This window comes from Dermacentor albipictus, chromosome 9 (assembly GCF_038994185.2).
Source record: "Dermacentor albipictus isolate Rhodes 1998 colony chromosome 9, USDA_Dalb.pri_finalv2, whole genome shotgun sequence".
In the NCBI taxonomy this organism is placed as follows: domain Eukaryota; kingdom Metazoa; phylum Arthropoda; class Arachnida; order Ixodida; family Ixodidae; genus Dermacentor; species Dermacentor albipictus.
In genome coordinates, this window is record NC_091829.1 from 36863472 (window position 1) to 36878555 (window position 15084).

At 48.7% G+C, this 15084-nt stretch overlaps 1 protein-coding gene across 1 annotated transcript; it reads right to left on the reverse strand.

The window, feature by feature from the left end:
• Positions 1-4074: 4074 nt before the first annotated feature.
• On the reverse strand, positions 4075-12366 carry LOC135906542 (endothelin-converting enzyme 1-like). Its single transcript, XM_065437991.1, has 3 exons — positions 12298-12366; positions 8062-9091; positions 4075-6580 (listed from the first exon to the last, which is right to left on the reverse strand). The coding sequence occupies exons 1-3, from the start codon at positions 12330-12332 to the stop codon at positions 4487-4489; spliced, it is 3159 nt and encodes a 1052-aa protein (XP_065294063.1). The 5' UTR covers positions 12333-12366; the 3' UTR covers positions 4075-4486.
• Positions 12367-15084: the final 2718 nt, after the last annotated feature.

The following is a 15084-nucleotide window of genomic DNA, read 5'->3' on the forward strand; positions in this document are numbered from 1 at the left end:
CCGTAGCACAAAGCACTTGCGAAGGACAGAGAAACGCGCACATAGTAATGAGCTGCGAACTAACAACGTGAAATGAATTTCTACGGAAAGATATGATTTAAAGAAAGCAATGTTCACACAAGGAACATTGAAGGTTTGCGATGTACAGATATATTTAAGGCTTTATAAATATCCATTGACACGACGGCAATTTGTATTTATCATTGAACATACCGCTTTTTGTGTAATTAGCCCCGACACGATTATGATTATGTGCCTCAGCTTGTACTTGTACGCAAACGCATGTACAGTTATTATTGCCCGGAGCACTGACCTTGCTCTGCATTGCCAACGACAGCTGTGACGTTGATGCGATGTGTTCCCAACTATACGTTCGCACTACGGTGTCTCATCCGTGTAGTTGGCGTTCCACTAATTTTAACGCAAGAGCGTATGCTGGGAAACCGTGGAACAGGAAGACAACGGACAAAAACGAAAGGCCCGACAGGTCTAGGATGGACACAGAAACGTCCGAGTGCATATTATTAATGCACGTACAAGGGCTTCTCACCAGCTGCGAAGAACGCCCGTGTGCAGTACTTTTTTGTATTGTTTTCCTTTAGAAGAGTGCAGCGAACGAAGTGAAGAAGGGATCACCAAACACGTCCCAATTTGCTGCTTCTGTTAATGTGGTTTCATTTAAATGTAATAATGCATGGCAACGAGGACTTGTATAGGGATGAGTTCATTACTCAATTGATCTGCGAGCAGCTACTTTTGCCATTCCGTGTTCATATATCGTTCGTTTGAATAGAACGCCTGTAACCAAAAGGGGACCATTGCTTGAGGTAATGAACTGTAAATGTTTCCCGAAAGATCCCGAACTTTGACCTGCCAGAGAACAAAACACCCGATTTCGCCTCACTTTTCGTGCAAAAAGAAAAAAAAATAATCATAAAAAATACCTGATTTCTTCCGATTTTCCTCTTTAAAAATGGCACCCAATTTTTGCCCCCATATTAATATATATCTATAAAGGCCGTAAAAGAAGGTTCCTAAGTATACGTCATCGACTCTATTAAACCGATGCCATTACGAGTGTCCATTTCAGTGTCACTGTGCAAACGAAATTTGCAGCCTCGTTTTTGCCGCTGTATATGGATCACCGTGTGTTTCACGTACCTTGAACGAAGCTGTAAAAGAATCCCTCGCAAATGAAAGCCAATCTGAGCAACTGGTACACAAGAGACAGCGAAGCTGCAAGCGAGTCAGAACATCCTTCGGAACTACCAGAGCTCTGTTTGCTGGATGCCCTTATAGTGATGATTCGTCACTGACGCTCTGGTTATGCAGCCGCTTCGCGGTTCTCGCGCAGCTTTCATTTGAACTTGCTGATCTTTGATAGACATTTGATACTGACCACGGTTGACGTCAGCTTCCACTACCGCAGCCGTATAAGTTCCCAGCTGACCTCCAACGTGGATCCGGTAAGAAGCAACGCGAGAAACAAAAATTACGATAAACTGACTCAAAAAAAGAGAGAGAAAAGACCGTGCAACGAAGTTGTCTATTCGAGTGAGATACACGCAAGTTAACTATTATTTTATATAACTGATAATTACGTTTCGAAGCGAAAATTCGGGACTCCGACGCAAAAGTTGGGTTGCTGGCCGTTCTTTGATTGACATTTTGCGAAAGCGGTCACAATGCCGTACGCCTGTCTTCACTGCCGCACGAAAGCGGCTCTGGAACTTCCCCTCAAATGGACAATAAAGAAAAAGAACTATAAATCTGTTTTGTCTGCCGCAGTAATCTTTGAAACCCCTATTTTCGTTAATATCGCGATAATAGGTTGATTATTAGAATAGAGAACAGGAGTCAAAGTTTCATTTTCTTGAATTTCGCGGCGAAACCCCAGTGCCTACACATCAGTGGGACGTCACGGATTTCAACGTAACTTTTTTTTTGTATTTGAGCGGTTATGGCTCAGTAGATATTCTTGAAATTTGCTGAAGCTGAGTCCTTTGGATCTTTTAGAACGCAATGCAATGGATGTTTAGCGATAAAATATTAATTCCGAGCCAACGCCGTCAAAATCCGTGACGTCATGGCGGGCTGGTGCGGGAACTTGACGGCGGCGTCGCCACCCGTGTTTAGGTTTTCTTGCGTCTTTTCTGGCTTACCAAGGGTGAGCGCGTCTTTTATTTTGTCGTTTTAGAAGGGTAATTTACTAAATACAGGTTATATAAGTTTTACCTTCAGCGTCCCTTGCTTAAATATAGTAACTTAGGCAGTGGAGACCAACTGGACATTGTTACAGGCAAAAGTAACTCGGCTGCGATAGGAGATCTGTAGACGAACGTAGAGAACGAGGAGGACGAGAAGTGTTTAAGGCCAGTTGGGAAGCCCATAAGCACAGGATAAAAAAAAAAAAAAACATTGGGGCGCGATGGTGGAGAGAATGAAGAAGTATTTTGCGCTAGCGAGTGAATCGCGCTGTTTTATAGGTAAGTTCAAATAACAAAATGTATAAATATTCGTTTTAGGACATAAATTTGATTTGAAGGGGATTTGAAGGGACATACACTCGCCGGCTTATTTTTACGGCTGGAATGTCATGGCCTCTGAGATCTCATCGGCACAGTCACACAATCTTTCATTAATGAAAAAAAAATATGGGGCTTTAAGTGCCAAAACCACGATATGATTATGAGGAACGCCATAGTGGGGTACTCCAAATTAATTCTGGCCACCTGGGGTTCTTTAGCGTGCACATAAACCGCAGTACACGGGTGTTTTTGCATTTCGCCCCCATCGATATGCGACCTCCGTGGCCGGGATTTGATCCCGCGACCTCGTGCTTAGCAGCTTAACACCAAAGCCATCAAGCAACCACGGCGGGTCTTTTATTACTTGAAAGAATCGTTGAGAAAATTGCAAACCAGATGCGCAAGAGTGAAATGACTTCATTTGTTCCATATTTTGTGGTCTCGGTTTAGATCGCGGAAAAAAGAAACACGTAAAAAACAACCTAACGGAAACAATTTCATTAGGTATTTCTGAGCGCTCACTAAATTTACTTATACTGTCACTTCGAAATATAGTCTAACTCAGGACGACAACGAATAGAGAGATAGAGAGAAATGAAAGGAAATGCATGTGGGTTAGCCATTACAAAAATTCACTTTTAAGTTTGTTGTCCGTAAGAACTGTAATAACACATTCGGAGCCCTCTACTGCGGCGGCTCGTAAAGTCGGCATTCTAAAATGATTTGTTCTAGCAATGGCCTGTCGTCGACACGAGCTAGCGCTGTCGCGGATGTTTGTCTCTGGATATTGTATCGAAGACAGTCGCACAAAATGTGTTGGTTTCGATCACTTAAGATATAATGTAATGTTAAAGGCTTGATTGAAAATGCGCGAGACGCCCGGCATGTGATTTTTTGAGTTCCACGGGACGTGGACATTGCAACTGAGGCTACGGTGCAAAGGCGCACACTTTTCTGACCGTACGTTGCAGATGGAGATACGGCGTCTAAACCAGGTGATATCACGAGTCTCCGTAGTCCGTACCCACAGGTGGCGGATGGGCCACGAAAGTTAGGGCCCCACTCTGTAACTTTTTTTCTGCACACTGTCGCAGAAAAATCCTACTTGAGAAATTAAATTTACTATTGACCATAACACGGAAAACAGAAATGTTAGTAGTAATAAAAGTTGAATTTAATTGGCGTAAGCGAAGTAAGGCTACATCGTTTACGGACGGTGCTAGTAAAGAACGTGGACAGCCGCGAAAACAAAAATCGCAATGGCGGTGACAAGCCACTTGTGATTTCATTTATACAGCTTTCGGTGGTATAAAAGTTACAAGCAGAGAGAAGGCGCCTCAGAAAGACTGACCAACGTTTAGATAGCAGGACCCATCTTCGTCTAAGGCATAGGTCCTCCTATCGAAACGTTGGCCAGCCTTTCTGAGGCCCCCTATTCCTTGTTGTAACTTGTGCACCACAGTGTGCTACTCCACCTCTCGGACCCCTTCCCCCTCTTGATTTTGAGTACACAGCCTCAGGTGTGTAATAGTAAAACAAAAACACATTGTAGGTACCACAAATCAAGATGTATTCGAACGCGCGACTTGTAATGACTTCAGAGGTCTCGTGCAGTAACAACATACCAGCCGCAGCGACAACTGCATGGTTCTTTCGCGGGAAAAGGTTAATAAACATAGCGCTGATTTGATTGTAGTCTGACACGCAGACTGATTTGAAACGATGGCCTGTGACCACGCCAAAATATTTAAAATAATTAATGGTTGTGAAAGAAGAAATACAAGCTTCAGTTCAATAGGCCAGGAAAAGGAACGTGGGCAAATGCAGTTCGTTCCAGCAACAAATTAAAAAAAACACATACGTAAAGATTAAATACGAATGCACAAGATGATACAACAACATGAAAATCCGGTCATCGAGTTGGATGGCCGCGCATAGAAAGGCGGCCAATACGATTCTCAGTCGTAAGGATGCGGCGGCGCCGCGTCAAAGAACATACACTTCTTAGCCGGGTTCATCTTGGAACCCGCGGGGCACTGGAAGGCTCGCGAAAACTCGGGAAAATTCTGCAGGGCCTTGTTGCAGTCCACCCTATAAGGGCTAGGGGTGTACCTTCGCGGACAGGTCATGAAGCAAAGCGTCGTGAAGAACACCCTCTCCTCGGTGAGGTTCTTGGCGATTCGGAACCGCCGCCCGTCCTGCTTGAGCGCCCGCTGCAAGGCCGCGTAAGCGACTTCCACGGCCGGTATCTCCGGGAACACGCTCGCGTTCGCATCTCGAACGCGACAGGAGTCGCGGACTGCGAATTCCCTGCTCGCTTCCTCCGCGAGGAAAGAGTTCACGGCGCTGCCGTTCGGGTGCCACCGCAAGCCGTTTCTGTCCAGCGACTTGACGAGCTGCAGCGTCATTAGGAATCCGATGCCTCCGTACAGCATGCCTCTCGTGCCGTTCCCGTAGTAAATCGGCCTGGAGACAGCGCCCATGGTTACGAGCACGCGGTTTAGGATGGCGTCGTACGTCAGGTACGGCTCCGCGGAGCTGATGAGCTTAGGGGACAAGCTGCGGTAGAGCTTCGATTTCTTCGCTCCGCGGACGCTCTTGCGCGACGCGATCCAGTAGGAACCGAAGGTCGGCTCTTCGTTCTCGGGAAAGTCCTTGTAGACGTCGTCCAGGAATCCCGGTTCGAACACAACGTCTTCGGGCCACAGGCGCTTCTGGACGGCCTTGATTTTTTGCACGGCCAGCATTTTGCTACGTGTGTCCAGCCAAAAGCAGTTCATGAGCTTTTCCGTGGCCGCCAGGACTAGGCTGTCGAAGGTCGCGTCGATCAAGGGCCTATGGTTGCTGTGCGCACTGGAGACGTAGCACATCACCGACACGAGCAGGCGGTACGGCAATTCGACATTGTAGCCGCAGAACAGGGGTCGGTATATCTTGGACCTTTCAGCGCTCCCGTACACGCCGATAAAGAACTCGGGAGCGGCGGCAGGAATGTACATCTTCATGAATAGCCACGAGAGGTGTCGTACTAGCTGTTGGTTCTCGTGCTTGCCAAACAGATCGTCGATGGCGATCATGTACCCTACGTGCGTTACGAACACTTCGGTCGCCATTGTCGGACGCACTGGCAGGACTAGCTGCAACGCGTTCAGCCAGCGTGCGGGCGAGATGGCGGGCGTATAGTTCCCGAATTCACTGACTGCGAAGAGTGCAGACTCGGGCGACGGATCGGCCGACGCGGCGTAAAGCTGCCGCAGGATTTCAGCCCCCATGACGCCGGTCTCGTTGATTTCCGCCTCGTCCAAGTTGGGCGATGCTCCGCCCGCAAAGGAACGGAGGATCTTCGTCCAGGTCACCGCGTACGCGCCGCTTTCGATTATGTTTCTATGGTGCACCATGAGGAAGGGCAGGTAGAAGCTGGGCGACAGAACGACGCGCCATTCGCCGGAAGAGCCCGGCGAGTCGGAGATGGCGACCGAGAACCAGAAAGAGGCGTCGTAGTCGAAGGCTAGCGAGACGAATAGTGTCAGGGCGTCCACCTTGGGCACCGGGGCGAACGGCCAGATGAGCCCGGTTTCGTTGAGAAAGAGCAGGAACTCGCTCGTGCTGTTGCCGTACTGCGAGTCGTCGCCCATGCAGACGTCGTACATGAGCATCGCCTTCCTGCCAACGGGGATCTTGGCGGACCCGTCATGGAGCGTCTCGTTCAGGCCCCGCATCCAGCCGTAGATGGCGGCGTCCATGGCGCTCGTGTAACGGAGGGTCTGCATCCCGTGAGGCGACCAGGCCGAGCAGACGTACTCGCTGAAGTCGTCGCACGGATCGATGACCGCGGAGGTGACTTCGCCGAGGAGGAGGGCGTGACGCTCGCAGTCCTCCGTCTGGCACAGGGGGTCGCCGGCGTCGCCGGGCGTTTGGCGATCCCGCAGTTGCACCATGATTATGACCAGCGCCACGCAAAAGAGAGACAGCCCGGCGCTGATGACCGCGGCCCGCACCCACGGATTCCTGTCACCCGGGGCCAAGGTGTCGACGGGTTCCTGAACTTGCACCTGCAATGGAAATGTGATAGTAGTCTTTATTGCGGTTAAATATACGCTTCTCGGAGAGAACAGTCGTGCTAGCGTAGTGGCTATGACATTGCGCCGCTGGGCCCGAGGTCGCCGGTTCGACCCCGGTATCGACGGCCGCACTCCGGTGGGTACGGAATCCAGAAACGCTCGTGCACTGTTCATCGGGGGCCCGTAAGAGAACTCCAGATGGTCAAAATTAATCCGGAGTCCCCCACTAAGGCGCTCGTCCCAATCAGATCGTGGTTTTGGCGCATTAGTCCCCAGAGTTATTCTTTAATTGGAGATCGTTCCACCTGATCTATGGGAACTGGTGAAAGAAGGAAAATATCGCGCGTCGAACGAAATAATTGTTGAGATTATACTGGGTAACCACAAAAGCGTTTCGTGGTCTATGCGTGAACGTACCATGTAGGAATTGTTCGCTAGACTCTCCGAGGAATATTACAATACATTGTTTATGTTTCCTCAAAGAGAAGAGATTATTAAAAATTACAACTTATGCGAGCCCGTGCTGATCTCGAGCACAAGGCTCTTGTTGATGGAACGGTACCCTTCTGTTCTGGAGTGCCTAACGACAGATAACAGCCGTTGGAAACTTGTGAAAGACAGCGAAACCATTTCAAGACAGTATGTCTGATCACGTTATCTTGAGGTAGAGTTCGAGTACTTGCCCTGCTAACGGCACACTGAATGCTATTGTCACGCATGAACAATGTATTGTGATATCTTGTGCACGTCAAAGACGCACTACGTTGTCTTCTGCTCTTTCTTATGTCAGCACATAACATATGTACTACAGACAGCAGCTGATGTTTATTTCAAGTGCAAGGCATAAGTTCAGATAAGTTCATTTGAGCAAGTCGTTCGTATACCTCCTGCAAACAGATTTTCTGCCGCTTCCTAGAACGCTGTACTAACTGTAACATGATCCATCCTATGGACATCTCATTTCGAGTGACCCTAGGTCTTTAGATCGTCTATTTAGACAAGCGTTTAACTTCTGACCATATATGTGCTTTCCGCCAACATCCTACGCTGTCTGTAGATTGTAGTAGTAGTCCAAACTTTCTGCAGGTTTTCTATGAGCCGAATTTCTACGGCCTACTAGAACCCTATGTATTAACTCTCTGTAACATAAGCTAATTTACCGCAAGTGTAAGACAATAAACCATATGCCATCGAGAGACATCAGCGAACTTTTGACCTTAAATTGACTTGCAATCAAATGGCTATAGGTCCACATTATTCAAGGCTATGTAATTACTGAGCACAGGCTGCGACCTCAGGAAATCTAACGTATCTAAATGATTTAACGTGTGCGTTTGCAGACTTTCCGCAGACACCTTCCTCTGAATATTTGAACGGTACGCACCATTTTCCTGTAACGCCTATGCAAACGACCAGTGCACTGAATGTATGCACTGAAATTGAAAAACAAAAGAAACGTTCTCCCCACTCACGGTGTCGCGCAGGCCGTCAGTCAGGTTCGACAATGGCTTGTGGCTTCCTCCGGCTACATGGAGGGCGCCCTCTGGCCTCGCCGCCGTAGCCTCCGATGCATGGCCAGAAGTCGGACCCTTCGGCGAGTGCTGCGATAGCAGCAGGCCGCCCAGTACTGAGCCCCTGGGTGTAGCCCCAGCTCTTGCTGACGCCTTCGAGCTTGGCCCATCCGGTGATCGAGAAGGCTCGTCGGTGTGTTCGACAGGCTTGGGTGCCGAGACGGCGCTTCCGATGCTGGTTGGCTCGCACGGTGGCCCGGGAATCTGCGATGGCCGGCTTCCTGCGCCTGGCAACGCCGTGCCGTCGTCGGTTTCCTCCTTGACTGCGCTCGGCTGAGCGATGCTCTTGGCAGCACCTTCGGTGGCGGTTGGTCGGGCTGCCTCCACCGACCGCCCCGCGGGCCACAGCGTGAAGAGTTCGCTCGTAGCGGGAGGCGACACGACACCGCTCGAGAAGGCATCGCTAGCTCTGGCGAGGGGAAGCGCCTTGAGCAAACCACTGCCCCAGAGTCTCCTGTTGGCTTGAATGGATGATGTCCCAGCTGCGACAGTTGTTGACGACGGGCGACTCGGCGCCTCTGCCGTCTGGGCCTGCTCCTCAGACCTTGATGTCGACGCTGCAGCGTCGCCTGTGTCCCGTGATGACGTGCTCCGACTGTCGGGGGGCCTCGTTTTTCTCGGCTGTTCTCTTTCGCTCCCGGCGTGCTGTCGGCGCCCGGAAGCAGCTGTAGGCGCTGCGTCGCGGTCCAAGTCGTCCCTCGCTGCGACGGACGATATCGCGCGGGCAGTCTTCGGCGTCGCGTGTCGTACCGGTGACCCCTGGTAAACCGGAGTCACCGCGGCGGAGGACGTTGTCGAGACCCCGGCAAGCGTAGACAGCTGGCTAGGCGAGTTGCTTTTGTCCTTTCGCGGTCGCTGGCGTCGCTGCTTGGCCCGTTTCTTTCTCTTCGAGGCTTCGTTCTCGGGGTCCTTCCAGAGAGTCGAGACATTCCTGCGAGACATTCAAAACACACGTTTGATTTCAATTCGCCGGCGAAATACCGTTGCTCACGATACGCGAATCAACTGCGCGCCATCAGAAACCAACGCTCGTTTTCGGGTGAAAACCGGCGTCCACGATGGCCAGGAGATCGAGCGGAGCTGCCGCTTGACGGACACTGGCTGAACCACGATCGTGTGGATGGTGCGTGGCGTCGTCCGATTGCCGCTACTTGTGTAAATGTGCTCGTGCGGCGCAAATATTATTGTAAGTCTGTTTGTTCCGTGGTCGTATCGCAGTCGTAAGTGGTGGTACGCATTTTTTATGCGAAGCATACTAGCCGCACAACCACGCTCTTCCTTGCTGCGCCGCGCGCGGCCGCGTAGCTACCATATGACGTCATAACAGCTGCAAAAGCGGAGGCTCAACTCATGCGCTCGCTTGCGGCCGCGTAGCTACATAGCCGGGTCTCAGCTCGTGCGCTCGCCTGCATGAGTTGTTTCTTCGTCTAGCCGAACCAAATATAGCCAAGCAACAGCAGTTCACCAGGCTAAACAGTGGTTCAACAACTAAAATAAAGGCTAGTATGCTTCGCATCCTGGGCTTAACCTTAGCTAAGCCACAGCCATTTTTTTTTGACGACGCAGAGACTTATTTGGCTTCACACTGTAGTATTTTTGCACTACAATAAACTGAGTGACTGTATGTGCCGAGAGGAGTGTGTGTGATCGTCGTGCCATTCGTTCGTCACAATAATGCAACTTTCAGGGCCAAATCGTGGTTCAGGCACATCACAAAAAAACATTTGGCGCCGCTTAAAAAAAAGAAAAGAAGAAGCCGTCGCTGCGATACCTGAACGCCGCACGCTTTAGCCATTCCTTGAAGCGATATGTGTTGATCACTCTGCAATTTTTGTGATACCACGAAACATTGCAACGAGGTGACGCGAGATCATTAAGCAGCATAGGGGAGGAAATCTTAAGTGCTGATACAATGTCGTAAGATACAATTGATCCTAGGCGTATAATTGCGTGACTGTGGTTGTGAAGGTGGTTAGCGGTTACGCTACGATCCCTAGCTGTTTCTTAGGTGCCCTTCTATTATGTGAATATCCCACTGTGCGGAAATAACTTGGCCTCGCAAGTGAATTTTTGAGTTTTGGTACTTTATCTGCTCCAAAAGGGAAACGGTTATAGTATTACGAGAGGATAATGGGTAACATTGCGGTCGCTAGACACAGGACGTCGTAAAACTGAGTTACCGGAGGCTGATATATTGCTCTCTTTAGCATGGTGTTGCTAGCTTGACGGAAGGCAGCGGCCAGTTATGTTTCCAAATAACGAAAACACCGTAATGAGGTTGGCTTTTAAGAATAATTTAACATTATTCGCACCATTCTCGTGCACATAATCACTCAAAAGCATCCTTGTGCTAGAATGCTACGTTTTTTACTGCTACCACGAAAAAAAAAAACCTGTGCGAAGCCTCACTGTGATCCAGCCAGTTTGCTGTCACTCATAATGGCGTACCTTGTTTAACTAAACTTAATAACTATCCTGTGTTTGATAGACAATCGAAAAAGAAGTAAGAGGTAGTGTAGTGTGCGTGCAAGTAGTGAAGTAGAGTCATAATACTTGCTACTTTAACTTCGTTGCACAGAAATACAGGGATATCATTGACCTACGCAAGAATAGCAGAAAGGCGAACAGTTTTATAACAGCGCGAACAAATGACCACAGAGAGAGAGAGAGAGGGAGAGTACACAAGGACAGGCGCAGACTTGTGTGCTCTCTCTCTCTCTCTGTGGTCGTTTGTTTGCGCTGTTATAAAACTGTTTGCTAATATGCACCAACTCGCCCAACAAGAAGTTCTTCTGAGCTACAAATAGCAGAAAGCTTATACTTGCACAACAGCTGCGCCAATATAGGCTGAACGCAAGCCGAACACCAACAAGAAGTACCATGGACGTACAGGAACAGAGACTACGTTTTGCGCTCCTTTCACGTTTAGTAGTAATGCTCCCTGCATTTCGTGCAGAAAATGTGGCATTGCAGGGCAATATATTGACACGTGAACGTATGAAGAACACAGTAATGCTACTGTGTTCTTCATACGTCACTCCACGTGACAATATCGTAAGTTTACTGCAATCAGCGCGTTTTAGTTACCAAACAATTGGGCCAAATCGAAGCACCACCATGTACACATGTAAACATTTCAATGCGTGCCACAGACCGCCCGTCCACAGTAGCGCGGCGACGATGGTGCCACCTATATTTCGATGTCGTAGCCAATAGCCGCGACTTCTTGGGATGGGGGGGCATCCTATAGGAGTCCACCTATAGTGGACTGTCCATTTAGGCCGCTGCTGATTGGCTGGGCCGCTCGTCTCCTCCTCCCTCCTAAAGATGAATCCACTCAGCAGCGGCCGAAATGGGCAGTCCACTAGGTCGACTCTTACAAAATACCCTTCATGGTCAGCCGTTCAATCCCAGCACTAGCGCTTTTGCGATGCAGTCCTTCTACCATGCTGCATAGCTAACCAGGAAGCTATACAACATTTGGCAACGCTAAGGTGAATTAATCAAATTTCATTATTCTTCATGTTATACACACGTGTTGTGGTATCTTAGCGGCTGTAGCGTTGCATTGCTGAGATGAAGGTCGAAGGTTGGATCCCGGCTACGGCGGCCGCATTTCGACGGGGGCGAAACGCACAAAAACGGTCGCGTATTACAATTAAGTGCATGTAAAATAACCCCAAATTTGTGAAAATTATTCCGCAGTCCCCTAATACGGCTTGCTTCGGAATCATACTGTGGGTTTAGCGCGTAAAATCCGAGGATATTGTTAGTTCAAATTGCGCTGCATACAACCTGGTTGACCATCCGATTTCGCTCTAAATTCACGAGTCTTAATTCGCCTCCATACTATCGCCGCAATTCATTTCGTCGAAGTTACTTTTCCTTCTTATCAAGAAGGGTAGAAATTTTTCGCGATCCTGCAATATCATTCCTATATTAAGGCTTCACTCAAGCGTTCCACACGTAACATACTGACAGCGCTGCTATAAGGCTAAGCCTATACGGGGAGGTCCTTCCATAGCTCCTTACTTTATAACGTAGTTTCAGAACCGCATTACCACAACGTGCTTTTTTTTTTTAGTATCACGCGGATGTGTGCTTATTCTTTCACGTGTTACAGCACAGAATACTCACCTCGACTCGAGAAAATTGTGCGGTTTTTCATCCATGGAGAAAATTCCGTTGCGTGTTCTCCCGCTTCCTTTCTTCTTCTTCTTCGTCTGAACGTATCCAAGATCTGGCTACTGCCCACAGCTGGGGGTATGCTGATGCGATACATTATCATTATGATTATCAGTCTCTATGCGGTTAATTCGGGTTTTTACAAGAATCAAATAGAACACAAATGGAACATAGGAAGGTTGGTGTAAAGAAGAAAAAAGAGTATAGGGAAATACAGATGACTGGTAACGAAAGAATGAAAGAAAAAGAAAGTGCTAAGTATTCAGCTTAAGATTACTCTTACTTTTTTTCTGTTTCTAACAGCGAATCCCCCCCCCACCCCCTGAATACGTAAAAAAAGCAAAAAGAAAACGGGAAACGACAGCCTGCGAAGGCGTTCATAGTCAAAGTTAAAAGTCAGATTATACTAGCGGCTTTGAAAATTCTTTTTGAAATCATGAAATCTGGACAGCGTCCGCTATAGTCTATCGATAAACAGCTATCACCCTGCATTCTGAATGAACCAAAGGATGAACCTAGCGGACTTTGAGAACATTTTTCGGAAAAGACTGCCCCAGAGTGCCGGCTGCAAATCCCACTATCAGATTGAAAGAGAAGAGAACGAAGCAGGAAGAGCAGCACAGACGGGATTGGATTGGATTTTGCGAATGGTGATGACGGAGTCGATTCCGGTCCTAGCGACATTTTATGGGCTGCGAGGCGTCGCGATGCCAGTTTTCATCCGAAGAAACTTTAGGATACTCGTGTTGTTCCCGTACAGGGGGATTGCGAATGCCGGAGCATGCGGTTTGAGAGCATTGCCGCGCGCTCTAACTGACGGTTGCGAAAGGTTAGGCGCTAAGTCCTTAGGAGAGATGCTGTCGACACGCGCAGATTTCAAAACATATTTGTAGAGAACGCGGCAATGCTCTCAAACCAAACGCCGGAGCATGCGGTTTGAGTGCATTGTCGCGTGCTCTAACGGACGGTTCCGAAAGGTTAGGCGCGAAGTCCTTAGGAGAGATACTGTCCACACGCACACATATCAAAACACATTTGTAGAGAACGCGCAACGCTCTCAGACCGCATCATTCGAATTTATTTTTGATCCACCAGTGCATGTGCGGATGGATATGTTGTGCGTATTCATAACTATGGCGCTTCCGTGAAAAATTCGCGTTTTCAAGTTCCTAACAAAGACATCGATTATGGAGAACAGACTTGGGGGAAAAAAAATGGAGGACGCTTAAGCTTCGCCTTTAAGAGTGGAACTCGATAGCGTTCAAAGACCCCTTACTGCTTTTCATGCTTCGAGCCCGGCAACTGCCGCGTATGTAACACTATGCACGAAGGCGAGCTTATCGACAGAAACGCGGTCTCTTGCGTAGGTCGATCTCCTGTTATTCGTACTTTTAATATTTCAGTCTGAGAAGAGCTAACATAAAAGACATGCGCTGTTGCTGTTTTTTTCCATTGCATTTGTTTGTGGGCTGCCGTTCCGAAAATTCCGAGGAATAACATTGTAAAGAATAAAAAACAAGGTTTGGGCAACTTTGGTGATAGAAAAGTGGTTGGGTATGCGTAAATTTGCCGAAGCGACGTCCAACGCCGACGCGGGACGCCGTATTTTCTGCGACACGGGCTTATCGCGTTAATACGTTGCGTCAGTGCACGTCTTCTTTGGTCTGAGGTGAATAAAATGACCCTGTATACCTTTCGAGATATCAAACCTTTATTCATTTGGAGCTGCTTGAATCTGGAAGTGCCTGTCAACCGAAAACGCGTATTCAGTAGAAAGGTCAGACGCCGGCCAACGTACCAGATGCGGCGCGGTAATGATGCAGAAGCCTTATAAGCTCCATGAATCGAAAAAAAAAGAAATCCGGCGTCCGGCGTTATTAATATCCGATGGCAAGAAAACCCACGTGACCAAGTGATGACGTCACGTTCCCGGTGCTGGACCTGCTGCAGCTCTCACTGCGAAATCCCACAGTGAACAGCCGCGGCGTCGGACGCCGTCGTCCACATCCAAAACAAACCAACCTGGCCCACTCCCAAAATTAGATTAAGGTGCATGGAATGGATTAAGGTGGACTAATGCTGATTAAATTGGATTAAGGTGGATCACGGTGGATTAGGGTAGATTAAGGTATTCAGTTTAAGGATTCAGTTTGAGGTGATAAATTGGACCTCATGCTTTCTCATTCAAATGACGTAAGGATACTTAAGGGATTCTAAACTTTTCTTCTCACATTTTACGCCACGCGCGTCTCGGCGACGAACGCGTTTCGCGGCGCCGCACGGCACACGTGTAGGGCAGCGCAACTCGTGTAGCATTGCAGGGAAACACGTCGTGGCACTTGCTTTGTCTAAGCTAAGGTTTGTCTGTCTAAGGTTTCATAGCTGGGTGAGGTGAAGCGACCGCCAATGATGGTCACGAGCGCGTCCGTCAAGACCGCCAGGAGCCTCACCGCAGCAGCGTTTCTGAAAGTTACCTCCGTGGCCGATGTAGATGCACTACGGAGTATCGTGGGCTCTGCTCGGTGTGCAGACCTACGATGCGATTCTGGACACTCGTCGAATTCCGCCATATTGTTGTCTAATTTGATAATCTTGTCGTCCTTGATTGGCTCGCACGGCGGCTACATCCTCTCCGATTGGCTCAAACCGCCAACATGGCAGAATTCGACAACAAGGGCCCGGCCGTTCGCGGGCAGCTCTTAAACCCATGACGCAGCGAAAGCTAGGACAACCCGAAAG